We start from the raw sequence: 26,715 nt of genomic DNA on the forward strand, positions 1-26,715 counted from the left end.
GCTATCCTGCTTTTTTGGTAGAACAGTCCATGGGGAACTGCAACAAGCTGTGGTATTTCTTGATCTGCTGTGAGATCTGAAAAGACATGAGCGTTTGATTTCTTGGAAGGTGAAAGTAATTTCTCATAATGTGAGTGCAGACCATTATTGCTACAGTTATTGGAATTGAAAGGTTTTTCTCTGCATGGCCTTAGTCCCCTTCTTTACATGTTCTGACTATCAAAATCCTTTATCCTCCTCCGCTTGATGCAGTGCTTGGGCCAAATTCTTCCCTCCCTCTTTTACTAGAGGGACTGAAGTGACCACATTGATGTTGGTGAAGTTACCCTGGGTTTATTCTGTCATATGTAACAGCAGAACAATGGCCCTGTGCTGCTAAGTGGGAGTTGTGCTTTGTGGATATTTTCACAGCTTTGTGGATATTTTTTCCTATTATTATAGAGACAGTGGCAGAGTTAAGGCTATAATGAAGGGTCTCTCATAATCACACTCCTATTATGCTTTGAAAAAGGCTTTGTGAGCTTTGTATTTTGTATGTGGGCACTGCTGCTAGACAATCATTTTCTGGCAGCATTTGCTGTGAATCATGCACACAGTTTGGGGGTTTTAGTATGATGTCTCGAGCATCTCTGTCATATTGTATTTCTCCCAAGGACATAACCTAAAATTTAACCTCCCTGAGGAAACAAATGGGAAGGGGTTCTGCCATTTAATTTACCTGCCCAAGTCAGCAGGGTGGGTAAATTAAATGGCCCCAGGCTTTCTCTGTAGTCTGTGGAAATGGAAATGGCCCTCAAGAACGCTATTCAATACCCTGTGTTAGGCTACAACTACATTGCCTCGAGGAGGACCTTTTCTCTCCTGAGAACTTGGTATGGTAGAAGAACTGGCTTTGTACAACTTAACACCTAAATCAGGTACAAAGTGTTAGACTGAGAATCCCTTGTCCTCTCCCAGGTGCCTGGGAATACTTTTGTGACATGAGGTGCTTTGCTTTGGGTGATGTCTCTGCAACATAAAGGTCTGAATGCTGAAATGTGTATTCACATATCTGCATATTTTGCAAAGTTCTGTGTATGACTGACATAAAGGTTGTCTAAGGCAAACGAACATTTGGGTAGGTTCTTTAGGCCTTGTGCCCTTGTGGACAGCGTGCAGGAGTGGAATTCAGTCCTGCTGGTTCCACTCCCAGCAGCGAGTGCAGTGACCCTGGAAAGCATACTCATTTTTTGGCGTACAATGGCAGTCAATATTGGTTTGGGTTTTTATATACATAAAAGGAAAGCTATTGTTGAGAAATTTGAAGTTGAATTGCAGTGGGTGGTTTTGCTTTGTATGCATCTTACATAGAGTCATGTAAAGCTTACAAAAGCCCTAAGGACTGATGCTTGTATAGCTTTGCTTGTGTATTTTTCTTTTCATACCAGGCTTCAAGAAGCGTGTGCCTTTGGTGGTTGATGGGAAGTTGGAAGAGAGATTTACAAAGACACTGCCCTCTCTTCTCTCCTGGTAGTGTCTGCAGGTTTATCTGCAGTCCTGTCTGCAGAAAGCTGTGAAATGTCTGTGAAAGACATTGTAGAGTGTATCAGTCTTGCAAGATTTAGAAAATAATCGTTGTGCAAGAACTGACTTTCTTTGCATCTGGGGAAAGATGAATTCTGTACACTGTGGTTGCTCCCACTTGAATAATGTGCCAAATTTGGATTTAATGCAGGTTTCAGTTACAGTGAACTCATGGGAGAGGTTGTGTCAATAAGAGCAATGGCTTCAGTGTCTGTTGTCACTGCATACATTTTGTTAGAATATGGAGTGAAGGCTGGAAGTTTCCTTGCTGTATCTGCCAGTGATATTTTCAGATTCTGCATGTCCAGCCTGAGGTGTTCAAGCAGATAGTACAACCTGAGATTGGAAAATGAAAATACTTAATTCTGTGTTCCTATAAGCACAGTCTTACCCGGATATAACTACATCATTGACAATAGCTGCCATACCCCAAAATTCATCCTGTTCCTTATGCTTCAGCACTACCATGGGAAAACGTGCACATATGATACTTTTCAAGGGCATGTTTATGTGTTTAGAGTTCCTCCTGAACTCTTTTCCACATATTGACATTAGGACCTGAGTTCCAAGAGGCACGGAATCAGTGCTTTCAAATTACTGTGACCCATAGGCAGAAGCTGTATTGTCAAAACAGTGTGGTGACTTCTTTTGTCCTGTAGGAAATAGCAGCCTCTTGCAGGACCAGGGGCTAAGTGCTCTGAAATGGGTCAGGCCATCTCTCTGGACAGTGTCTATCTGGTCAGTGGTGAGGAACAAACTCTTGAGGTGCAGCTCCAGAGCCAAATTCACTTCTTAAAGAGTTTGTACCCTGATACTTGCTCTCCCAAGCATCCTGATGTAAGGCTCTCCTGATGTGGATTTGAGTCACAGGGTTAGCTTTGGTATCTGATGATAGAGGAGCTCCAACTGAACCTTTACCCTTGAATGGGGCATTTATAACTCACCACCACTTTGTCTCTGACCTCCTTCCTCCTCAGACAAAGGAAGTCTACAAAGAGGGGAGTTCAGAGAGTTGAAGACATTGTCAGTTCAGATGAAACTGGCCAATAAGGGCAGAAAGGTAGATGCTGGTACCAATGTACTCTGGCACCTGGGGCCATCAGTTCCTTTGGCCAAAAGCCTCAAAGCTGAGGAGTGGGCCATGTAAGAGAATGGTTCATTAAAGTTTATAAAACATGGTTGTGCTTCTAAAGGTCTGTTGTGTCCCAAGCTTTTCTAGCTGATTAAAAAAACCAGCAAGCTGTCACACCTGATTCTATCTCATTTCAGCCTTGAAGGTAGAGAAGAATTGGTAACAAGACTGGGACAAAAAGAAGATATAAGTTTTCTTTCCCAGTCCATGGAAAAATAACCTGTTGGATTATCATCTGGAAACTGTGGAAAGTGCCAACATGAGCAACGAGAGGCCAGTGAACCCTGGGTCATCTACACTGACCAAGGACTTGAAGAGAAAGAGGGGAAGGCCAAAGAAGCAGCCACAGGTGAGGGCACGTCATCCTGATGGTGCATTAGCCTGGTAGGATTTGCAGGCAGCCCCAGGAAGTTGCTCGCTAACAAAGAGCAAGGAAAGCTGAAGTGTTCTGTGATAAATATTATTGCTTTTCAGAAAAGCATTAGCATGTGCACCCTGGGGCATCTCAGCCACTGGCGTCAGAGGTGACTGTAATGTGGCAGGCCATACTGGTCAGGCCAGGACACGCCAGATCCCTGTTCTAGTCTGGAGACTTTCAGGTGGCACCACCCTGTTTCTGTACCAGTAGTTAGGAAAAGCACAGATGGCCAAGGCCATTCCCTCCCCATTCCAGACACTATGGGCAGAGTCCTGGGAGCTTATTTGTTCCCCCAGCCTAAAAGATAAAGGGGTAGGGGCATTGCTGGCCATCTTTGAATGCACTTCACAGCTGGAAAAGCAGAGACAACCAGGTATTTATTGGTCTGGGTGCTATTATTGGTGTAAGACAGTCTAAGACAGGTTAGAATGAGAAGCTGTAAGTTGTTCCAGGGATCATCCTGCTTAAATTATTTCCTCCTTTTATCCCAGGAGGAGGTTGTGGGACCATTGCCAGTGAAGAAACCACGAGGAAGGCCAAAAGGAAGCAAGAAAGTGACAACTGTATCTGGGCAAATGGTAAGAGTAAATGGCTTATATTCTCTTATAGGGGAGAGAAGCTGGCTGTCCTTTCTTGAAGCATTGCTAAAGGGACAAGCAGGGAGGTTTCTCTTAGCTTGAAGATAGACAGTGAAAACTGCTTCTAATTTGGCTCAGCTTCAACTGCCACTGTTGAACAAACCAGTTATTGTGGTCCTAGTCCTCACCTCCAAGCCTTCTTGTGCTGCCACTGCTGGTTCAGCAGCTTCTTTCTAGTGTTTCTCTTCCACCATTGCCAATAAATAACAACTAGCATAGCTCGGCAGGCATTTCCTCCTTAACCGTCTTCTGTCCTCAGCTTTCACCTTTTCTGCTACTTGTTTCTCAAGAACTTTATACAGAGGTCACCTTGGCCAAGTTCAATGTATTAGTCACAGTCCCCAGGAACTACAAGAGCTGAAAATATTGTGGGTTTTTTTTCCATTTGTTTGCAATAAAGGTAGAAACTTCTGTTGGAAAAAGGCCAAGAGGGAGGCCCCGCAAGTGGGTGAGTACAGTGTTTAGTCCTCTTCTCCTGTCACAGATCCTGGGGAATTTTCAGTTGTGTTTGATCTTCTCAGGCTCTCTGTCTGCAATGGCATTCTTTCAGCGTAGGTGGCCTGGAAATCCAACACATTGGGGAAGCTCTGACTGCCTTTCCCGTCTCCCCTAAGATTCAGCCCCTGAAGAACTCTAAGGGCCCAGGAGAACTGCTGTGCTTCATTCAAGAGATATCAGTCTTCCGCAGCACTTCCCAGGCTTGGAATGTCAGACCAGAGATTACATTCTTTCTCGGGCAGGGGGTTTGTTTTCCTAGGAGTCTTGAAATACTGAAATTATTGCTTAGTGTGTCAGTTGGTCACAAAAGAAGAAACTTAAGCAAAAAGAGAAATTTAGTGAATGATAAAACTTTGTATCCTGCCAGCAGGAGGCTTTTCTATGCAGTAGACAAAGGATTAGTAGAATCAGTTTTTAGAAGATAAAACATTTCAGGTGTGAAAAACAAACAAACAAAACAAAAGCAACAACAAAAAAAACCCACCCAAAACAAAACCAAACTATGAAAGCTTTTAATCAATAAAGATATTCAGTCTTGTGAGCAATTAATGGCATGTTATCTATCATTAGGAGTGATTAAAAAATAATGGCCACAAGCCATTATTTGATAAGTATTTGTTACCACAAAAAATTCTAGACCAAACTGAAGCTGTGCACTTGCTGCAGGAATCCATAGGTTTGGTCTACAGCTGTGGTGCCGCAGGAGCACTTAGGATGGAAAGAGACTGTTTGGTGCAGCAGAAACAGAGGGATAGAGCAGTTTTTGAGGGCTTCACAGGAGGCTTGGAAGGAAATCTTCACCAGGGAGGAGGTACCAGGATGTGGGAGAGATAAGGAGACTTGTCTGACATGGCAGTGACCTTGGCATACAAGTATTTCTTGGATAGTGATGGATGGAATCTGTCTGCCAATCCAGTGCAGAACTGAATCTCCTAGACAAGAGGTCTACCCCATAAACCAGTTGCTGTTTCTTCTTTGAAATCCAGATGAGAAGGTCACAGTCTAGTTCAGCACATAGCTTTTGTTAAAAGCTCATTGCTTTTTTCTAAGCCCATTTGTATTACATTTTTACATATGCTGTGTAAGGAAATCTGGTATGTTACCAGAGCTTAAAGCAATCAGAGACCAAAAATCTTACCCAGTGAGTTCTGCTGGTGCCATCCATGGGCTGACAAATCTCAAAGTGAAGCAGGAGGACGTAGAAGGACACAATAAAGAACAGTGTTCTCCCTTTCAGTAGTGGTAGGGTGTCATGGCCAGGTTGCTGTGAAAAGCCTGAAGTACAATTCAGGGAAAAAGAAACATCTCAGGACTGTAAAGCAGAAAAAAGAAAAAAAAATGAAGTTGTGTTTGGTTTTTTGAAAGAGGAAGAAATGGGATGAGGGAAACAAATACAAAGCAGCAGCAAATTAGGAAAGTAGATGCTCTTTTGTGAAATAGATGCAATCAAGCAAGAGAAATGACTTGAACATGTATAGCTCAGAGATATATACTAGAGCTATATGTGTTGGAGAGATATCAGAAAGGGTTAAGGACGCACAGCCAGTCCTAGGTCTTGATTCCCTTTCAAGGGCAGAGGGGGTCAGGAGGAGCTCAGATTCTGTGGGGAAGATGTTTTCCTGCCCGAAGACCCTATAAATAGGGATACATGGGTTGCTCCCTGAACCAGGTGAGGAGCGCAGTCCTGTTCAGGCAGAGTGTCCAGGACAAAAGGGACTGTGAGAAGGGAGCATTGTTATCTGAAAACAGAGCTCAGTGTTGCTGAGCTGGACTGAAAATGCCAGGGTGATAGCACTGAGTGTGAGATGCAGCATCAGCCTGAAACTAAGGCTGGGGACAGGGAGGGACCCGTACCTCCAGAAAACGTACACCTGACTCCCCTGATAACATGAATCGAAGATTACTTTATACAAACGAAGTGAGAGATAGTATAGGTGTTCCCTGAAGGCTCATGGTTGGAGGTTTCTCCCTACTCTGAGGATTTATCCTGGATGAGAGAGTTTCTGTCTCCTCCGTGGAAGGGCTGGGTGGTGACAGCGTGCTCTCTAGATGTGGCTGAGGCTGTTTGAGCTCTGGAAGTTACAAGTCGTATCGCAACAGATCAGACAGACCCCAGAGGCAAACAGATGGAAGTTTCAGGGAGCTCAGAAGATGGTTGTTTAAAGTTATTCTCAAGTTACAACCCAGTTTAGAAAGCAGTAGCCGGGAGAGGAGTACTTGTGCTAGAAAGAAGCACTGAGATCAGAGCAACATCACAGGTTGTGCTCTCAGCTGGCGAAGCAGGGTCAGGGACTGGCACCCAGATGGTTGCAGGAGGGCTGGCAGACCATCTGAGCTCTGTGACAGTCCTTCCTTGGGGGCAGAGAAAGGCAGGGCTTTGCAGGCAGCTTTGAAGCAGGCTGGATATTGCTGAATTTGAGATGGGGTAAGAGGGATGTTCATCAGCAGGTGCACTTTGACCTGGCTGTGTGTGTGAGGGGTGTCAGAGATTGAGAAGAGGGGGAAGGAGGCTAAGCCGCCACACTGTCCTGGACAGTGTTACAAACAGATGTGTCCTGTCTGCGCAGCCATGAACTGCAGTGGGTAGGTGCAACTGCAGAGGCCGAAGGACTCCAGAGGAGCTGGCAGGCAGTTTCCGGCACTAGTTTATACGTTCTTAATCTAATCTGAAATAGGCAGGTTTAACCCTTGGGAGTGCTACAGTGCCTTTCTGCTCCCTGCCAGGTAAGGGAAGGAGCAGGTAGTGAAATTCTGTGGGAGCAATAGACTTGCTCCCAGCTTCTGCTGTTGCTGTGATGCAGTCTGACTGCAACACAGAAACCTTGGCTGTGAAACACTGTTTTTGTAGGGTTCAGGAAAGCCAAGAAAAGGTGAAGTGTGTACTATATAAAGCTGAGAATCCTATGCAGGAAAAGTCTGAGAGGGGGGTTCAGAGCAAGGGGCAGTTTATAGAACACCTGCTGGTAGGGCTGTCTTGTGGTTAAACTGACAGTAACAGTGGCAGAGGAGATGGCTTCAGCTTTGTAGCTGTTCTGTGTGCCTGGCACAGCTGCCGAGAGAGAACCTCTCCCTGCCCCTCCGGGACCGGCTCTGGTGGTGAAAAGGGAGATGGGGGCAGCCAAGCAGTCTTAAGAATGTGCTCCCCAGCGTTTTGCAGGGCACAGACACCCATATGTGCACTGTCAAAAGCTAACATCTGAAATAAAGCTAGCTGGAATAGAGCTTAGCATAGAAAAACTATTATTTGTTGGTAGAAGTGCAATTTCAAAAAAATTTTTCTATGGAAATACTTATTTTTCTGTAATGATAATCTGATTCAAACACTTCCTGATAAGTTCATTTGGCACTTTATTCTTCCTTGAGACCTTTATGCCACACAGGAGAAGGGAGACAACAGTTTGGAGCATCCTGATAACTCCCAGAATCTACTAATAGTGTTATTGAATGTCTGGTATCCCTCAGCTGTGCATGTTCCTACGCTTCTTTTCATTTTTTTAGAGTTATAGAATAATTTAGGTTGGAAGGGCCCACTGGAGATTCTTTAGTTCAAACTACTGCTCAAAGCAGCTCTAATTGGATCAGGTTGCTCAGGGATTTGCCCAGTCTATAAACACCTATAGCATGCTAGAAATAATTTATAGCCATCTTTCATCTATAACAGGCTGCAAATGAGGTCGGAAAAGACTCTTCTCCTCTGTAACAGATTGTAGGAGCTGCAGTTCTAGGATTAGGCTTGGCCTTTTGTGGTTAAATTAATTGAGTTGTGTGCCAGAGCTGTACGGTAAGGTGTGCATTGCTATAAACAATGAGCTACAGAGTAATTGGGGGGCGGGGGGGAAGACAAACTTTGCTACATGCTGATTTATTGAAGTTAAAACTTTTTGTACACTGTCTCCTTTTTTTTTTTTCCCCCTTTTTAATGTTTCAAAACTTGTCATTTTCACTTTAGTTAGTGAAGCATTATGATGTTTCAGTTAAAAATCTGTTGTAACAGCTGAGGAGTTTTTGGGGTGCAAAACCAAAGCAGAAGACAAAGAACAGCCATTTGGTTTTTAATTTTCAATGGACAAAATGTTTAGTTATATATCCTGAAATATAGAAAGTATTCTCAAGGATGAAAAAAATTTCCCACCGCTGCATAATGGGGAGATTTTTTTCCAAGTGTGGGGCTGCATGTCTCATAGGACTGGTAATACAGTGGTTTATTATGGATTCTGACGACCACGCAGAGACACTTGTGAATGTGTCTGGATGCCATGTGCACTTGCTCTTGCATAGGGTTAGATATAGGAAGTGCTGGCAAGTGGGCATGCTTTCAGGGCTTCACAGTCTTATTTAAATAACACTGATAAAGGCTTTTTGCTTTATGTATTTGCAATGTTGTCTCTCGATACCTAATTTTATGTGGGGGGGGTGGTTTGGTTTTGGTGTTTCTCTTCATAGCCTCAACTAATGGTCCAAGAAGAAGCATCTCAGGAAGAAAATCCTCAGGGAAGCAGCGACTTGAATTTGAACTCGGCACCAGCCACACAAGGTTTGAAATTAGATAATTATAATTACACGAGACTAAACTGTGCAGTCATGCTCCTGGCAAAACATCCCCAAAGCTCTAGCACTGGCTGCAATCATTCTAGTAAATCCTACAAACAGAGGAGAGTCTGGAAGGCTTCCAGGCACTTTACAGCAGGAGGGTAGCACATTCCTTCCGTCTAATTCAGTTGTGACTAGTTCAGCAGAAATAGAGGCAGAAAAGAGGGATGCAAAGGGAACCTGTACCATTGTCTTTCCAGAGGTCGTGTGTCTGAGGTGCTGGTCCCTGTTATAGGTATGGCTGGTGAAATTGTCTACCTGTGTTACATAGAAAGTGAAAATAATCTATTATGAATGTCTTACCTTACTTGGGGAAAAAAAAAGTCGAAGATCCCTTGACATTTGGGATCTCCTAGTATTCTGGATTACCCCCAGCATGCCTCCATGACAGTCTTGCCCTCTCCGTCCTGGCTCGCGCTCTAAGGCCGTGTTCTCTGTTGGTGCCTGGCACACGAGCGGAGACGTTAGTGCATGAGCAGTGCACAGAGTGACAGCACTGGCAAGTTTCTGTATGGGGCTGCAAAGTTATCTAAGCTTCTCTGAGGTGAGATGCCAGATAACTGTTATCACTGTTGTAGGAACGTACAGATGCACCACCCAGAGCCCCAGCCTCACTACAACCCTAGGAAAGTGCAAATCCAAGTCCAGCCTATACCATTCAGGGGTGTTTCTCAGGTAGATGCCAGGAAAACTTGCATGCAGCGGAGTCCTACCTTCATTGGTCATCTCAGGAAGCTATTCATTAAATGTTTTCCCTTGAGTGGGAGGGGAAGGGAGCCAGCAACCCAGGAGAAGGCAGATGTTGCCTTGTTTTGCCATGTGGCCAGCACAGCTTCTCCCTCATCCCACTGCCGTTAGTGCTGTTGAGCATGGTGTTTGAAGCAAGCTAACTGACACCGGGCAGCCAAACCCACCCTCACGTTCTTAGAAAGTCCCTGGAAACGCTGCATGATAAAGCACCAGAGTAGTTAACCTCAGTTGCTCGACTCAGTTTCCTCCCAGGCTCCTGCTCCCGTATCGCTTCCTGCCACCGAGCTGGGCGATGGCATCAGCAGAGCCGCAGGCTGGCGGGTGACGAGCTCACCTCCGGCCCTGTCACCGCCTTTTTGTAGGACTCTGAAGCATCACCCAAAACCACAGCCAACGTGGGTAGTTTCTTCTTCCTTTAAGTCTGAGTGGGCCCGAGGGCAGTGATATGAGGAATATGTTTCCCGCCTGTTGCATCAACCAGAAGCAGATGCGAGGGGACGAGCGGATGCTGCGGTCGGTGGGAGGCAGCAGCGCAGCGCCTGGGACTGCAGCGCAAACCGCTCCGTGTCTGCACGCTCTGCCGGGGTGGAGAGAGGAGATTTACCGTTGGGGAAGCTGTGTGCTTGTGTATGAAAAACAAGCAACAACAACACAACACACACAAAACAGTCACTTGAAAATCGGTGGGGATAAGCATATACAGTATAAAACTTGGCAGTCCTCTGGAAAATTTCATATCAGTTGTTGTTTGCTCAGGAGCTTGAAACTGGGTGGTATCCTGTCTTAGAAACTTCTGACTGAAAAGGCAAAGGGGAAACTTACTATTCTGACTTACAGGAAACTATAGATCCTGTGGCTTTTTTGCAAGCAACATGCAGCTGTAGCAGCTTTCAAACAGGTAGTTACTGGATGAGCCCATTCTATGGGTCTGCATTTAACTTAGATATTATATGCCTGCAAGCTTTTGTGCTACTCTTGGAGGAGGCTGCTGCTCTGAGATTTGTTAGCAGGAGTCTCCAATCACATAATAATCTTCTGCTGTAGGCATAGCTACAGCTTTTGGTCATTGTGGGGTTCATAGGTTTGGATTTTCCTTCCAGGTGAGGATTTTTGAGTTGCTGTGCTAGAGAGCTCGCATGGGACGATACATGCGCTTGCTGACCCCACCGTGCAGCTCTGAGTGGGAAAGAAATCTGCCCTGGGCTTCACGTCTGCAAAATTAAGAAAGAATTGCTGAAGTAAACAATGACTGACTCTCTGCATTTCAGTCCGTCTGTTATGGGGAAAATCAAGAAATCAGAACCGAACTAGAAATACGCAAGAGTTACAAGCCTGCCATGGGGCAGAGAGCTGCTTTGGTGCTAGCTGGTGTTTTCCCACAGACTTTGTAGCCAGGGATCCACATCTGATTTTCCCGAGGCCCTGGTTTTGGGTGACTCTGGGTTATCCAAGAGCAGGCAGGGGTTTGTTATTTATTCAGGCTTTATTGTGTTGCTACCTGCAGATGCTGCCAATCACAACTGAATTTTTTTGTTTGTTTGTTTTCTGTTTTTCTGGGCCAAAAAGTATTTGTCTTCTCTTATGACAAAATTTCCAAGACGCAGTCCAAAGCCAGAACCAGTGTTGGGGTCTCGTTCCTTCCTGTCCATCTTTCCTCCCCTGCATTCTTCTCAGTACAGTGAGAGATGGAGCAGCGGTGAGCTCCTTTGTCTCCCTTTGTCCCCTCTGCTGCCCCAGCAGTCACCTGAGCTTTCCTGAAACCAAGGAGTTTACTGCAGATCAGAGCAAGTCTGTGTAGCCAGAAACATTCCCCACTCTGAGATAATTTGCAGACCTTCTGTGCATCTGCTTTCCTGAAGCTTAGGACATTGAGTAAAGCACTTCAGGTACTTTGTGTCTCACGAGGATCAGGGGTTGCAGTTGGTGATAGGTAACTGCTCACAGCAGAGGTTGATCGTGTGTGTGTAGCAGATGCCAGAAAATGTCACACAGGCTGTTGCTTCTGGGCTCCCAACAGCCTCAGGCTGAGTCCTGCTGCCAGGGAAGCCGTTTGTGTCAGGCTTTAGCCTGGAGCTGGTACACGAGCAATGGGAATGTGCTGTGAAGATCTTTGGTGGTTTGGAACTGGATCCTTGCCGCTTTTAACCTTGCACTGACCCTGCAATGGCACATTTGGGCAGCTGTGCTCCTGGACTTCAAGCTCTAACCCTCTCTCTCTCTCATCATCTTTCCCTTTAGGCATCGCTGGAAAAGACGGTTCCAGGTCCAGCAAAACTACTGGTCTTAGTAGATGTCTGGGTAACATCCCTGCTGCAGCACAGTAGTATCCCACCTGTTCATGTCTTGCTGAAGCCAGAGGACTGGATAGCAAACAGGATTTTTAATGTCATATTTCAAATTATTTTTTTGTTGATAATTTTGGCCATGCTTTCTCTCCTGTTGTCTGCTGGCTTACCCCGAACATCCAACAGGGACTCAGGGGAAGAAATGTCAAATACCTTGACGGGGAGATGCCTTTCACAGTTAGTAGTTTATCTTTTGTGAGCATATTAATCTTTCTTAAATGTTTAGATAACGTGGTGCCTTGCACTGCCACAAACAGCAGTAGTTCAACAGAAAAGTGTTGACTCAGTAATGCAGATACTGTAAAGGAAATCTACTTACACAGCTAATTGCTGAACTTGTATACCATACCCACTCTGGTAGATTGATGAAGCAGTCCCAAGTGTCAACTTTTGATCAGTTGCCCACAGGGATTGCATCTGAAATATGATCTTTGAGTCCTTTCTTTACTATATCAGAAAGGAAGAGCTTCATGACATTTCCAGCTCTCCTAAAGCTGTTGCGCCAGTGCTCAGTAAACTTGGATGCTCTATAGGAAAGTCAGCAGCCTGATGCCTTGAGGATTGATTCTGAATTTTTTATCCCAACATTACTAGCTCAGGGACCATTTCTATAACGAGCTTTTGGCCTGGTGGCAGGCACTCCCCTTGAATTTGGTAGCAGCTCTGAGTGCACGATGTTTACAAGCTTAGTCACAGCCATTGGATTTCAGCACTTCAAAGGAATGTCTGCAAAGAACCAGTTACACAAAGGTTGCTTCCCTGCAGAGCCTTGAGATTCAATTTTGTATCTTCAGTCCATAATGTGTGTATGTGGGGTCCTCTAGTGTTGCAGCTATGCAAATAAAAGCTTGCTGATACAGTTCAGTTTTGGGAGACAGCAGGGCTGAGATTGTTGCTGGCTGCTCTCAGTCTCACATTGTATGTAGATTTGTGCTTTCAGTGCCAGAGCTGATCTTGCTAAATTCCTCAGAATTTAGGGTATTTCAAATATCCAGTTGCAAACAGTGAAATCCTGATGTTATTTTCCATCTCATCAATGCGCTGCCTGCCTATAAAGAGACGAAGTGGGTATTTAAATTATCTTTGACAAGATGTAAAATTGGCTAGCTTTACAGTGTTAAATATTTAAACAGAACATAAGTGGCTTTAAATTTATGGCAGTGCATAGCAGAAACCCATGAAATGGCAGTATATATTGAGCCTATTTATTATCCTTTCATCAGAGGTTTGTTCCCTTAGCACGTGTTTATTTAACACGAGAAAATGTATGCAGAATTAAGTTGGTGGGTTTTTTTCCTTCTAGATCATTTTGTCCACCCACACAGTTGAGCAGTGATTGGAGTCCTAGTCCTGTTAATTCTGTGTGTTGTCTGGTTTGACATAACAGTAGTTTCTTGTGTATGAATGTGAGCAGTCTCAGCACAAAACTGCATCACAGTAACCTTTGTGCCTCTGCTACCACACAGCAGAGAAACCAAGGATTAAATGGATTAGATCACAGGAACCGACCTTAATCTTACGCTGTAGGATGAGTCGTGCTGCCGGATATGGGAAGAGTCTGACCCTGTTCTCCTGCTGTGTGGATAAATCCAGGTGTGACAGGCATGCACATCTGTAAAAGCTGATGGTCACGTGAAGATCCAGTGGGATTTCCTCTGAATTCAGGTTAGGGAGCTGCTCTCCTTCAGGGGACACGCAAGTTCAGCTGCAGTTCATGTCTACATTCAAAGGCCACTCCAGGGGCAGACAAAGGTATTTTACTAACTTCCTGTACCTGATTTTCAGGTGAATTGGCAGGTTTTGTACCCTGCTTGCGAGGCTCTATTACCTATTTAGTTAACCCCTGTTACCTGAGAGCAACAGTTGTTACAGTGTGAGACTGGAGCTTCAGCTTCTCCTGAATGGTTTAGGAATTGGATCTGTAAGAGGCTCAAGCTTTTCTTCTGACATCAACCAGACCTTTCTCAGCTGCGGACATGGAATAGGGAGGGAAACTGCCTTAGCTAGATAGTAAATCCATTTGCTTTAGGTCAGCAGTATTCCTCTGGGACGTGCATACAAAGTACTCAAAAAAGAAATCTCATCTTTGCTACCTCTTAATACTCTATTGGGGAGCCACAGTAGAAGACATGTCTCCATAAAAATGTGTTTGAGAAGAATAAACAGAATTCCACACTATTAGGAGCTACACTATTAGGAGTGCAGTTGAAACCCCTGTCCGTAACTTCAGCTCCATTTTTATGCAGACTTGGAATGAAAGTCAAAGCACAGGCAGAATTCCAGCTGTCTTCAGAGAGCTAAGATCTCATGCTGGACTACTTGGGGTTTTATTTTTGAAATTATAAACACTTTTTATTTCCCATATAGTTAGTTACCTTTTCTGTGTAGCCAAATCCTACCTCAAAGCAAATGCATTTCAAGTGTTTTTAAGCTCAGCCAGTTTTGGTCTGACTCAGTTGAAAATGTCATTACAGTTGGATCAAAATACAGGAGATGAAGGTGGTTTGTTATCTAGCAAAGTTTGGAAGATTCTTATAAATGGTTTTGGTGAAGGCATGAAGAGTGTGGGCAACTTGCAAATTATAGCCTTGGAGCTTGTTTTTAATAAAGGTATAAAAGGTAGCACCTCAGGCTTCTGCTTTGTCTCCTCCATGTGCAACAACCTCAGCACACATGCAGGTCACCAAAGGTGAGTTTCTCTTCATCTGATTTAGAGGTTTAAGGATTATAAACCAAGATTTGGTTACTGAGGAGCACCCACAGATGTATGTGAAAACAAGAGCATGAGGAATCACACATGGAGGAAAATGGGCCCTTCAACCCAGAAGTTGGTACCTAATTCCATCTTCTTTATCTTGCAGTACCTCATAAATGGCTTGATTGGGACACAGGCAAATTCTGCTTTGTGTGTACATCCAGAAGTCTCCACAGCTGAGTCTGTTTATGCCACACATTGTTCTGTGTGCCATACAACTATTTAGCTTTTCATACAATCAATTCTGTCCCTGTGCATAGCCTTTTCAGTCATATGACAGCTTTCCTAAGTAATCCCAAGTTTGGGGTCTGTGGGCCAGAAGATGAGGCAGAAAGCAAATCTGAAATAACGCCAATATCACTATGGAGCTACTGATGCTGCTGCTTGCAATGTTCACCCCAGTGTGGGCAGGTTATCATGTATGGAGCTGCCTGTGGGCTGATGAACCCCTAGTTTGTCCATGAACTCAGCTGGTGCAAGGATAATATGGCAAACAGACAAGCTGGAATTCGTCTTTCTGCACTCTGGATGCCCAGGATCTGCTTGCCTGGAAGCTCCTGCTGTCCCGACTTGTCCACCAAGCAGCTCCTGAAGAGGTCTGAGTTTCTGTGCTGTGCAGCACTAAACCTTGACCCCTGCAGAGCTTGTCCTTCCAAGATTTACATGCTTACTTCAGTCTTTTAAAGAGAAGGGGAATTCACTGCACACCAAATACCAAGAGGTAGTGAGGATACACTCCAGCAGCTTTCAGTGGAAAATGTGAATGATTGGGGAGGGAGAAAGAAAATCACACTAGATTTCATGTAAATAGTTTAATTATATTTCAATGCTTAAAACACAGAAACACTTGAATTAAATTACATCATAATGCTTCTGCTAAATTGTACATATAGAACTGTGAGAGGAGGTGCTTTAGAGCTAAAAGAATACTCCAGTACAAGCCCAGCAAATACCCGTAACATTCTTTTAGTCTTATTATCCACACTTCTTTAATCTAAGGGCAGTCATCACAGGACAAAGCCTACCAGTACAGGAAGAATGGTTAAAGAGAATTCCTCTGTAGGTGTGTTTGTTATACAAAATACATCTCAGCATTAACGTGGAACAAGGTGCATGTTTTTGCACCTGAGCTGGCAGCTGCCCAGGCAGCACGTGGAGTTGGGTAAAGAGCACAAAGTAGGCTGCTGGTTTGAGGAAACAGCTCAGCTTACACTTGCCTTTTATTGAGTTTAAAACAGCAAATGAAGTTCCAGTCCTAAGAGTTCTAAGGGAAACGTGATTTCAGACAGCCAGGCACCCCTGCAGCTGCTTGCATCCTTGCCCTGCTGCAGAGTGTGGGAGTGTGATAGGCAGGGACGTGCTAGCTGTGGAGGGTGAAATCCAACGCTTCTGTGGCTGCCCTCAGCACTTGGAGGAGATGGTAAGTGTGCATGTGTGTGCAGGGGGGGGTAATGTATTTGCTTCTCAGTTTTGTAGGCATAATCTCTGGGAAGACCCATGGATAGTGTCCAAATCCTGACGACCTCAGCCAGATTGCATTGAGCTTTTGTACCCACACACCTTCTTTCCAAAGTATCCCTGGAGTGCAAACACCAGCAGCCTGGGAGTGCCTCCTGCCCCATCTCCTGGGTATGGAGGTTGGGCAGTTTTCCACAGGTGATGACACTCCTAGCCCTAATACATTCCCAGAACTCCCTGATTTTAAAAAGAAAGAGGGATACTGAAAAATTAAAGTAACTTAGCCCTGCAAAACTGCCACAAGGGAAGCTGTATCGGTGAAGTAAATAGGGCTAGTAAGAAACTCTGCACCGCACATGCCCAGAAAAGAGTCTGCGTTTAATAAATATGGGGCAGGGGGGGAATCACAGTGGGGAAGAAAAATAAATAGGAGAAAAAACCTAACTGGCAGGTCCAAACTTTCAACAAAACTCATGGTACCTGAATTGCTACTCAGTGAAACGTCTCCTTGTATAAAGCCAACCTTTAGATCTGCATTCAGATTTCAGCTTGCCCTGATCCCCTTTTAACTAGTGCTGTGGGTGGAATACAATCTGACTGACAAATGCACGTACTGCAAAAAAAATCAGGAGGTGATCAGTGCATGGCTCAGCACCAATGCTTGCGTGCAGGCTCTGCTGCTGGCCCCTGGCTGCTGTGCTGGCCTGTGGCACTCGGGGCTGGTGGCCACCAGAAGGGTCTGCAGAGGACAGCCCCCCGCTGCACTGCAGCACACCAAGGTGGCCCGGGACCCCTTCACCCGCTCTCCCTCCTGCAGCCCTGAAGGACACACAGGCAGACAGACGCTTCAGGGTTCAGTGCTTGTGCCCTTTTGTAACACAAACCAATGGGGTGACCAGCCAGGCTCAGTGGATCAGCCACGCTTGTGGGAAGTCACTGGTTTGTTGGCTTCATCCTCCCCAGTCTCAGCACGATCCCAGAGCAGGGGCAGGTATTGTTCATGCATTGATGGCATTGGCAACGTCTGTGAACACAAGACAGCTGGGTCTCTGGAGGGCTCCTTGACTTGTCAGCAGAATCTGCATTGAAGCAGTGAAAGATGAGACCCAGCAAGGTTGCCGTTGCTCAGGTGTGTGTACATGGGCAGAGACTGCACAGTATTGTAACCAGATTCTGCCCCTTATTGAGGGGAGGCTGACTGAGTAATGTGGCATTAACAAGGTCGTGACAGAAAAATACAACAGGCCAGAGAGCAAGTCAGCAAATCCACACCAGTTTAAAATTCCCCCATCACTGGATTACTGCGCCTCACCCTGAATGTGTACAAGGCAGCATGAAAAGACTTGAAACCTTAAGAAGGCCTGGAAACATACCATAGACTGAACTTTGATTGTTTGAGACTCCCCCTCTTATTTCTTTAAACTTATGTACTTTCCAGGCAGAGGTATCTGTGAATTATTAATAGCAAGCTCTGCAGGGATCTGAGGTATCCTGCTGGCCAGTCCCTATGAAGGATGGATGTGCCTTTACTGTGCTAAGTTTAACTCTGGCCTTGTCCTTTACTACCCAAAGGGCAATCCTCTGTGTGCATTAATATATCTGATGTGTTCCCAGTATGTGCTGCACAGAGAACAAGATCCTTTGCTTTTATGCAACAGTATTTCTTGCTGTCCCAAACCAGTATATGGAATATGTTGACTATCTTTCATATTCCAACACATGCATCTCCCGTGTGCTCTTCAGCAGGTAAGGAAGCACGTCTCCACATAAATATTTTACAATTACAGTTGTATTAATTATCTCTTCTTTCCCTTTCTGCCCACACCAAGTTTGCTAAAGATTATCTGAAAGTGTAACACGTGTGAAAACTGAGGATTGCTTGGAAGAACAGCTGTTCCTGGAACTGGAAAACCAAGGGAAGACACAGAGCAGATGGAGAGGAATTCAAGAAAGGGAAGATGTCTACTCTAAGAAGAGGCTGCATCATTGGCAAAGAGACGTACCTGTTCCAACCATCGCTGCTGGCTCTGTCTTTCAGAAAGGCTTTTTGTGTGTGATGGTGGTGGCAAAGGAAACAGAAAACACTGTGAAACTGCCTGCAAATGATGGTGAAAAGCCCTTTTTTCCTATATCTCCCAGCTCTTGGTACACTGAGGAAGGAGCTGATAGCCTCTTGTCAGAGACCCATCTGGACCATTAAACAAAAACAACTGGCCAAGCTCTTTCCTAACTCACAGCTCTATCAATTCAGTGGTCTCCAAGGACCTGACCATTTCTCAGCATGCTGCGTGCCTTTGAACACTCAGAAGCGGTCAAAGCAAAGCTTCTCCCGCTCTCCCAAAATTCAAATGGAATAGTCCCGTCCCTGTTCTGTTTCTGAGCCATGCCTGCTCTGTGCCCAGCAAGGCTGGCCTGGAGGCGCTGACAAGATCAGATGTGCCATGCCACAACCATGTGCAGGATTTCTGCCTACATTCTTAAGGGCTTGCAGCACGGTTAATTGGTATGATTAGAGGCTTTTTCCATCAGCAAGGCCTTGTTCCCCACTTGTATCCTTTGGCAAAGCAGGAACACCTTAAAACTTGGTGGAAATTATTTGCCTTTCAGGGGCAGGGAGCTTCAGTGCCTCGTGGCCATTGAAGGCCCCTCTCCCAGAAAATGGTATTCATTCTGCTGCTCCCTTGTGGTGCTCTGGGTGGTAAACTCTAGTAAACTCACCCTTAATTACTGAAATTGCCTTTTTTTCTTGTTGGGTAGAGCCAGGTGCCTCCCCAGCCTCTTCATCCCAGTTGCCTGATTCTTCAATCCATCCTAAGCACTCCAAAATACTTAAGCCCCCTACCTCCAAGGCTAGCAGAGATAAGGAAAGTCCTCCTGAGGTCCTACATGGTTTCCTTCCCCTACAAAACCTCCTCGACTCTGTACAAGAGCAGTGCAAGTGCCAGTGGTTGTGGTAACAGGCTGGCTGGCCCCTGCTGCCTACCTTGCTCTGTGATGCCTGGGAAGATGCTGCATCTCGCCCGTGTTCCAGCAGCTCCTGCTCTAGTTCATCCTGCTCCTCGGTGGGATCAAAGTTGTACATGGGCATGAGCTGGTGCCGTAGCTTCTCCAACCTGCCCATGGGAGGGAAGGGAAAGGGTTGGTTGAAAAACTTAATAAATAGAAGGAAAGGCATTCAGGCTGCCTTCCCACCCCGCTGCTGAGGCCTTCTGCAGGCTGTTTCTCCTGCTGCACAGGGATTCAGCCTTCGTTGGCACTTGCTGGATAAGGTTCGTGTCATGTCCTGAGAGCATGAGGATAAGAACCTACTATGCACAGCTGGCAGAAGTGGAAGATACCCAGAGTGCATTTGCAGGGATTAATTGCCATCACTAATCCGTGTTGGCAGGCATTACACACAGAGGAATCAGGGATTTAAGTTCCTGCAGACCTTAAAAGATCAAGTTTTATGTGGTGAGACAAAAGAGAGGGTGGAGCATACTGGCTAGGCATTTTGCAAGTTCTCCCCTGTCCCTCTGCCCACAACAACCAGTCCTGCCATGTTGCACTATGCCTGCCAGCAGAAATCCACTTTGCGCTCCAGCAGCCTAAGAGTAGCACCTTAACTCTGGAGCTGAAGTACATAAGAATAAAGAGAAAATAACAAACAATAAATAGCAAAGGGATTGATTCTCATAGGAGGCTGATGCCTACGGACAGACTGTTCTTATTCTTTTATCATTGTTCCAAGTGACAGAGCTATAAAGTATTACCCTAAGGAGCCTCCCTGAATGCTGGGCAGCTCAGTGATGGAGGATGCATGGGCATGCTCCTGTGAGGACACCGAGTTCTGCCTTAGGCTGCAGCTGAGTTTTGGGGGGTATGGAAGAGAAACGTAAGCAGTTACTGGCAGTGTCACCACAAATATCTATTTTGGGAAGTGTTAGGACGACACACTCTCTCCCTGCCTCTGTATGGGTTTGCCAACACAACTACTATCGTCAGCAGTGCCACATTCACAGGCCAATCATTAGCTGCTCCTGTGGCAGTATCACATCTGGGCTTCAGAATCTGGCTTGGAAATTTTTCAGTGGGCAGCAGCACTTCTTGTAGGCCTGTGGCCAGGCCTGCCACAAGGAATCAGGCAGGGAGGAGGTACCACCTCTAATGGATCTTCAGGAGTGTCTGTGCTGTCAGAGGTGGAAGAATCAAGAAGTCTGTCTCCCTGCATGCTGCTCTCCTCTCTATTTTCAGCCATGAGCTTACCAAGGAAATTAAGACACTAAATCTCTGGGTAGAAAGCTGCATCTCTGTACTATGCTGCTGCCAGTTGCTGTGACTGCAGCTTTAGCTTGCAAGGCCAGTGTTATTGGCCTGGGCTGTTGGAAAACACAGGGATCTTGGACTGGCTGAAATGTGAGATCCAGATCTTTCATAAGAGAGATCCCAGCTTCTTTATACATTCATAACCCTTTCCTCTGTTTTAGTGTACCGGATAGCCTGAAGAGTTTGCAGGATACCAAACTTCCTCCTGCTCAACCATGTTTTCCTTTCCAAAGCTGCGGAAGAGCCTTCGAAGCTCTGGTGTTAGGTCGGCCAGTACCTGGAGTACAGTGTCCCCTGCCTCATGCACAGCTGATTCCCCATAGGCTTGTCCTCAGATAAGCCATCCCTTACACTCTCCCCATCTCCTTCCTAGCTCTGTTTAGATCTTGAAGCACTAAATTCCCTTCAGCAAACAACAGACGGTACTTACCTCTTCTTCTTTCTGATATACAGAACCTGAAGGAGAAAGAAAACCATCATTACAACAGTCCCACTAAGATGGGGAACAGCTGGGAAGAGAAATTTTGGGCCCAGGGTGCACAGAAAGGAGGGCTGTATCAAGTCTGGTGTCACCACACACTAAAGCAGGGGTAAGGGAGCAATGACAACCAAAAATCAAATTTCATATGCATCAGTGTGAGCTTGATAGCACTAAGTGCTTGAGTGGCCTGTTACTAGGTGTGTTAGTAGTAGTCAGAATATTGAGAGTATCATTATCAGATGTAGCTCAGCACACTTCTGGTGGCTGCAGGACGTATGTTGCAATTTAAGAGTGGATGAAGAACTTTTTGTTTGTGGTTTTCATCTGTAGACTTCCTACAGCACAGAACTGCTGTTACCCCCTCTCCGGTCTAAAGGGAAGAAACACAGGGCATGCTCAGTGACCTGCTCGTGTCAGTAATAGCGGCTGCACTGGGAGGAAAGTGAGGCTTTTGGCCTCCAGAGCCTTGTTCTGAGAACTACGGACACTGGATGTTGCTCTTGGGAACTTAAGGCTGTTCCCAGGTTCTCTTAGGGGCTTTTGGAAATACTCTTCTTTGGGCCTGCAATAAAATTTTGCGGTAGTCCCTTTCTGAAGACTACTTTGATGGTTCTATTAGTGAAGCTCTTCCCCAAACAAGGAATGGGAGCTTGCTGTTACCTTCTGTTCTCTGTTGACAGGTAAATGATCTGGTTATAGATCAAAAGAAGAACTGCAGCACTTGCAATGCCTATGTCAACCCCAGAACTGTGGTTTCTGAAAGCTTCTGCCTACAGCATTAATGGGAAGATTAGTTACACAGCAAATCCTCAAGGACCTTGCTCATACTCAGCAAGTAGAGCCTTGGAAGTGCAGTCCAGAATGAGTCTAGCTAGAATGGATTCAGGCTGCTTTAATTCAAAAAGGCATGTCCACAGGAGAGATTAACATGTTTTCAACAGTCTGCTTTAAAAGTTAATTTGGACAAACTTTCTTGTAGGGTCCCTGTGTTGACAAGGTTTAAATCAGTGCAGCTGTTTCAGTTACCAGGTCAGAATAGAATCTGCTTTGTGCTGTTTTAACTGAACTTCCTACAGCTATTAAATACTGATACTACGTATGGCTTTCTCTGGGCCTGCTGAGCATCCCACTCTGACCAGACCTCAGGGAAACTGCAGAAATATTGGAGCTCTAGATAAAAGAAGGGGATCTCAGCAGCTGTCAGTTCCCAGCAGTTCTGGGTGAGCCTTTAGTAGAATTTAAAGAAATTATTAAACCCAAATTAGTCCTAGAGCCCCTATGCCACCCACCACCCTCAACAAAGAAACATTTAGCAGGGCTCTCTTACCATAGCCACAGCCAATCCAATCACAGTGATGATCCCAAAGGACAGCAGCATCGTGCTCATGCTGGGTCCAGTGCTGGCCACATCTGGGATTTTGGTGCTGTTGAAACTGGTAGTCTCAGGACTTACGGTAGCTGTTTCTGGTACAGTCAAATCCAGAGTTGTCCCTAGGTCTGACTTAGCCATGGGGGAGGTGGTGCTGTGATACAAGTCATGCACAGAGGGTGAGCTGTAACTCATCCTGCTGCTCTCGGTAGCTCCTTTTACTGAGCTGTTGTCCTCACCCATCAGCTACAGAAGCAGAGAGCTGCCCTTCATATCGAGGACCCTCATGTGAGACCTGTCCTGTAGCATCATCACTGGTGGTTTTTCTTCGTAAGAACCACACTGGTTTCTGTCTAGGAAAGAATGAGAACAAATGAACAGAGCTCTTAGAGACAGGCACAACCTTTTCCAAAGCTTCCCGATTCACTAGTACAATTTTTGAGAGCAGTTCACAGATGCCCACTCAAAATAAGGAAAACATTTTTCAGGGGTACTGAACCCTTAAAGTCATGCCTGATCCACTTCAAGTCAGTGATACACTCTTCCCTTGCTGCCTCAGCTCTCCCTCCTTGCAGGCACTTGGCAGATCTATGTGGGGACACCCTCAGAAGCCCTGTCTTCCGTCTGCTCTAGGCTGAGCCAGGTGGCCTTAATCTGTCCCAGGTAAGACCGCATTTTCCTGCTTCTATCTCTTGCTTTTAATTTTTGGAAAGTTACATGGATCCCCTTAAATTTGTCTGTGGGAACACATCCAGTAAGATGGCACTCAGCTGTGAGGCATCTATATCTCAAAATGCTTTTTGTTGAATCCAAAGTAGAACTTCCCTGTTGTGATAGTCACTGGTGACTGGTCACTGCAGTCTCCATCACCCTGCTGTCCCCCATTCCACGTGCTCTGGAAAGGCACCTTCCTTAAAACAGTGGGTTGCATTGCTCCCCCATGTGCTACTAAAGACTGAGTATTTCTCAAGTTCTCCATGAAAGCACCCACTCGAGCTTAGTCATGCACTGCTAATTATCAATTTTAAAATGAGTCCAATTTTGGAGTTGTGAAATTTGATAGATCTATTCATGCTGAAAACATGAAAGGCTTTAATTGCTTCATGATTGCTTCATGCTTCTATTGTGCAAATGATCAGAAGTTGCAAAACACCATGGGATGATCCTAAGGGAAGTATTTGCACAACTTTGTTTAAAAAAACACCATATATACCATTAGTTCAGCAATTGCTTCCTGAAAATGCATCCATCTCTGGACCAGAGCAGTGCCAACCCCAAGAACTACTGTAGCAGTCCTCTGATAATTTCTCTACAGTTTAGCAGACATTACATCTCTGGACTGGAATGTAGTCAGGACGTAGGGGTTAATGAGCTCTGAATAGAAAAAGATGTGCCTGCAAAGAGAAATGAGCCATTGTTCTGCTCCACTCTGTTCTATTCTAGGCAAGATTATTGCACAGTCATTAAGCAGTGTGATTAACATCTGTCACTAACAACTGAAGCAGAGGAGTCACACCAGGCAAACAGCACCAGGCAGCCCTGTGGTCGGTGAGCAGCCACCTTGACTTCCACAGCACTTGTCCTGTGTCTCCCTGAGCAGGTAAATCTCTCACCACACACACAGGATCTGTTTCACAGCTCCCTGTGAACAGCAGGTGAGGCAGGGGTTGCTGGGGGATTTTGACATGCCTGGGAGGCTGTGGGAGCTGTCAAACTCCTATGAGTTTCTAGAGAACTGTGAAGATATCAGTTGTGGTCTGGTCCCACCTAACACCATGCTGGGACACAAGTTCATTGCAGCTGAAAGGGGCCGTGTCCTTCAGCGGCCATCAAACCACACACGTCTAGTTTAAACCACGTGGCACCTGGATTTCCCCAGCCATTACTGACCACAGTGGAGCGAGGTGTAGTGGACAGTTGGCCACAAAGATGGCAAATTTGAAATCACAGTGCCACAGCAGCAGCTATGGCCCAGCAGGGAAAGGGAAGAAATTGGTGAGTGGGTATTGGGTAGACCGAGCAGCTTCTCAGAGAGAATCATTGATCTGTGCTATTCAGGCAAACTACCTGACGGTAATTCACATTTTAAAAAAAGCCACCACCGAGGAAACAAAAAGTGGAAAAAGAACCTAAGTGAAAGGAGTGAAGCAGGCCCAAAGGCTTTGCAAAGTATGGCTCTAGATCCCAAACAGCTCTGTAATTTTGGAAACAAAATCAGTTAGGCCTTCATTTCAATGCAGTGTCAGTTTTGGAAAACTGGAACTTGGATGTACAGGCTGATACCAAGCCTTTGGGTAAGACCCCTTTTGTACGGACCACATAGGGCTGCTGTGCATTGCTCCTCTGAATAAAGTTAGGCTAGGTCAAAATTAGCCAGCTGAAAATCTGGTCCAGTGCAAAATGGGGCTCTTGTTCATGCTGTCAGGGTCCTGTCCAGGCTGAAGGATTCTCAAGCCCAGAGATGTAGCTCTAACAGTGGGCCTGTGGCTGAAAGGTTTCTGACATGGCTTAGACAATCAGTTCCAGGTTCAGATAAGGTAAGGGTGTTTCTGGTCCAAGTTGTAAAGGGCCAGATGGGGAGGTAGGGGCAAGTATGGCCCAGGGCCTATGGCTAATGGTTGAGTTGGGGGTAGATGATCTTTCCTATCATCTTCCTTTCCCAGTTGTCATTTTGGTGCTGGAAGTTTAATCTGCAGGCTGGGCACACTCCAGGTCTCTGATGGCTGCTCTACGGCCAAGAACAGCTACTACTGGCAGGTTTCAGCATAGTCCATGCACAAATAGAACAGAAGAGGAACCAGATCCTCAACTGCTGCAAGCTGGCATTCTTCCATTGCCTGCACCAACAGAGCTTCTCACAGAGCCAGGACCACTCTGTGCTGGGCTCTGCTGGGTCTGCCAATAAGGAGAACATATTTTTTTCTCTCCTAAACCAGCATTTCCAAACTGGTCTCTGATGGGCACTGTGGTGGTCAACACCTCTGAGATGCAGAACATCATGTCAGGCACTAGCTTGAGGCTGCTGGGTTTTCGGAGTCTTGGTTTTAATCTCTGTATGCTGCAGTTTCCTCTTGGGTAAGAGACAGCAATAGAGGTTTGTGTCACAGGGTCTCTGGATGAAGAAGGCAAATAATAACTAGTAATTTTTCTGCATTACTTCACCAAGATGAAGTCTCTGTAATAATTCAGCAAAGTGACATCGAGTTGCTGTTGGCTACAGGACGTTGCTTCCCAGTGTGTGAACTTGTGGCCTCCTCTCCCCCTGCTACAGGGCTGAGCAGGCTCCGGGGAGGAAGCCCCAGCCGCCCGTGCCCACTGTCCCGGAGCACCTCGCTTGTCCCCCTCCCGCCGTCAGAGAGGGGCCAGAGACCTGGCACAGGCGCGGGGACGCTCCCCAGCAACGTGTCCGCTCCTCCGACTACAGACTGATAGAAAACTAAAATCCAAGCAGTCGCCCTGGCCCCCAACCCATTCCGGGCTGTGCCACCCCAGGGGCCCTGTCCCTGCGGGAAGTCACTCGTTCCCCATCCCCCGGCGAAGTTTCCAAACGGGTAACGGGTTATACGGCGCCTCCCGCTCCGAAGCGCTCCCCAGGCGGGGCGGGACGAGCCCCGGGACTCGCGCCGGCTCCCGCCGCAGCGCTGCCTGCGCTCCGCGCCCGCCGCGCCGGCACCCGCAGCGCTGCGCCTGGCCCGGCCGCGGCTGGGCGGGCCTGGCCGGGGCAGGGATGGGGCCGGGCGCCGTGCGGGGTCGCCGCGCCCGCCCTTCCCCAGCGCCGAAAGGCCGCGGCGGCCCCGCCTGCGGCCGGACGGGGCGGCGCGGACGCTCCCGCGGCCCAGCCCGCCGTCGCCGCCGCCGCCGCGCCCCTCCCCGGAGGCCGCCGCGTTTCAGCGCTGCGCTTCCCCCGCCGGGACGGCCACTGCCCGCCGGCGCCCTCGGCCCGCCGGGGCTGGCACTTACTGAGCGCTCCCCGCTGAGGCGTCCGGTCCCCCGTGGCGGTTGGGCCGCCCGGGGCCCGCGCTCTCGGCCGCGGGGCCGCGCTGCCCGCGGGGGGCGGGCCGGGCCAGGCCGGGCCGATCCGATCCGCGCGCACCACAGCACGGCCGGCGGCCCCGCCCCGCTGCTCCGCGCCCCAGGCGATTGGCCGGCGCCCGCAAGGCTCGGCTCACGGTTGGTCAGTGCTCCTGTCGCTCATGCGCACGGCGGAGGCCGTCAGGTGGTGCGGCGGCTGTGGAGGCGCTCGGTGAGCGGTGAGAGCGCTTCGTCTGTGTGGTCGTTCCCATACGGCCGTTCCCCAAACCCCTCACCGCAGGCTGTGGTGCGGGAGGCGGCTGCTCCTCTAGCCCCTCCAACGGCGGCCTCCCTGAGGTGAGGCGTCGCTGTGCGGGCGCGCTCGATCGTCTCTGAGGGGCC

The 26,715-nt window shown here is 47.0% G+C and overlaps 3 protein-coding genes across 30 annotated transcripts in view; 2 read left to right on the plus strand and 1 right to left on the minus strand.

Moving 5' to 3' along the window:
• Positions 1-14,554, plus strand: part of LOC106145940 (high mobility group protein HMGI-C-like) — a 70,570-nt gene extending 56,016 nt beyond the window's left edge. For 2 of the 3 annotated variants that reach the window (XM_065075261.1, XM_021301009.2), the window contains 5 exons: positions 2,833-3,044; positions 3,605-3,691; positions 4,152-4,199; positions 8,693-8,783; positions 11,828-14,554. In XM_065075261.1, the coding sequence (XP_064931333.1) occupies positions 2,955-3,044; positions 3,605-3,691; positions 4,152-4,199; positions 8,693-8,783; positions 11,828-11,913 (402 nt within the window). In that variant the 5' untranslated portion in view covers positions 2,833-2,954 and the 3' untranslated portion in view covers positions 11,914-14,554. Of the gene's footprint in view, positions 1-2,832; positions 3,045-3,318; positions 3,487-3,604; positions 3,692-4,151; positions 4,200-8,692; positions 8,784-11,827 lie in introns of those variants that run through there. The other variant, XM_065075260.1, reaches the window with a different exon arrangement.
• On the minus strand, positions 12,772-26,403 carry C10H3orf18 (chromosome 10 C3orf18 homolog). Of its 10 annotated transcripts, none has more exons than XM_065075257.1 (6): positions 26,263-26,403; positions 22,261-22,655; positions 20,883-20,908; positions 19,131-19,260; positions 18,151-18,190; positions 15,487-17,171 (listed from the first exon to the last, which is right to left on the minus strand). In XM_065075257.1, the coding sequence occupies exons 2-5, from the start codon at positions 22,543-22,545 to the stop codon at positions 18,182-18,184; spliced, it is 450 nt and encodes a 149-aa protein (XP_064931329.1). In that variant the 5' UTR covers positions 22,546-22,655; positions 26,263-26,403; the 3' UTR covers positions 15,487-17,171; positions 18,151-18,181. The 10 variants fall into 10 exon arrangements, with proteins under 10 accessions (XP_064931325.1, XP_064931329.1, XP_064931328.1 ...); XM_065075256.1 differs by having other exon boundaries at positions 15,487-17,226; XM_065075255.1 differs by having other exon boundaries at positions 15,487-18,050.
• HEMK1 (HemK methyltransferase family member 1) overlaps positions 26,273-26,715 on the plus strand; it is a 29,329-nt gene continuing 28,886 nt past the window's right edge. For 3 of the 17 annotated variants that reach the window (XM_065075225.1, XM_065075226.1, XM_065075227.1), the window contains exon 1: positions 26,273-26,545. Coding sequence is in view for 2 of the 17 variants with exons in the window: in XM_065075238.1 (XP_064931310.1) it covers positions 26,496-26,545 (50 nt within the window). In the remaining 15 variants the exon portion in view is untranslated. Of the gene's footprint in view, positions 26,671-26,715 lie in introns of all 17 variants that reach the window. The other 14 variants (XM_065075229.1, XM_065075237.1, XM_065075241.1 and 11 more) reach the window with 12 other exon arrangements.

Source organism: Columba livia, chromosome 10, assembly GCF_036013475.1.
Source record: "Columba livia isolate bColLiv1 breed racing homer chromosome 10, bColLiv1.pat.W.v2, whole genome shotgun sequence".
NCBI classification, from domain to species: domain Eukaryota; kingdom Metazoa; phylum Chordata; class Aves; order Columbiformes; family Columbidae; genus Columba; species Columba livia.

Coding starts and splice junctions, on each gene's coding strand:
- C10H3orf18 (XM_065075248.1), bottom strand. CDS start 22,545: ATGGGTGAGGACAACAGCTCAGTAAAAGGAGCTACCGAGAGCAGCAGG. Junction 20,909..22,260: donor TTGGATTGGCTGTGGCTATG/GTAAGAGAGCCC, acceptor TTTCTCCTTCAG/GTTCTGTATATCAGAAAGAA. Junction 17,172..19,130: donor CCCAGGCATCACAGAGCAAG/GTAGGCAGCAGG, acceptor TTGTGTTCACAG/ACGTTGCCAATGCCATCAAT.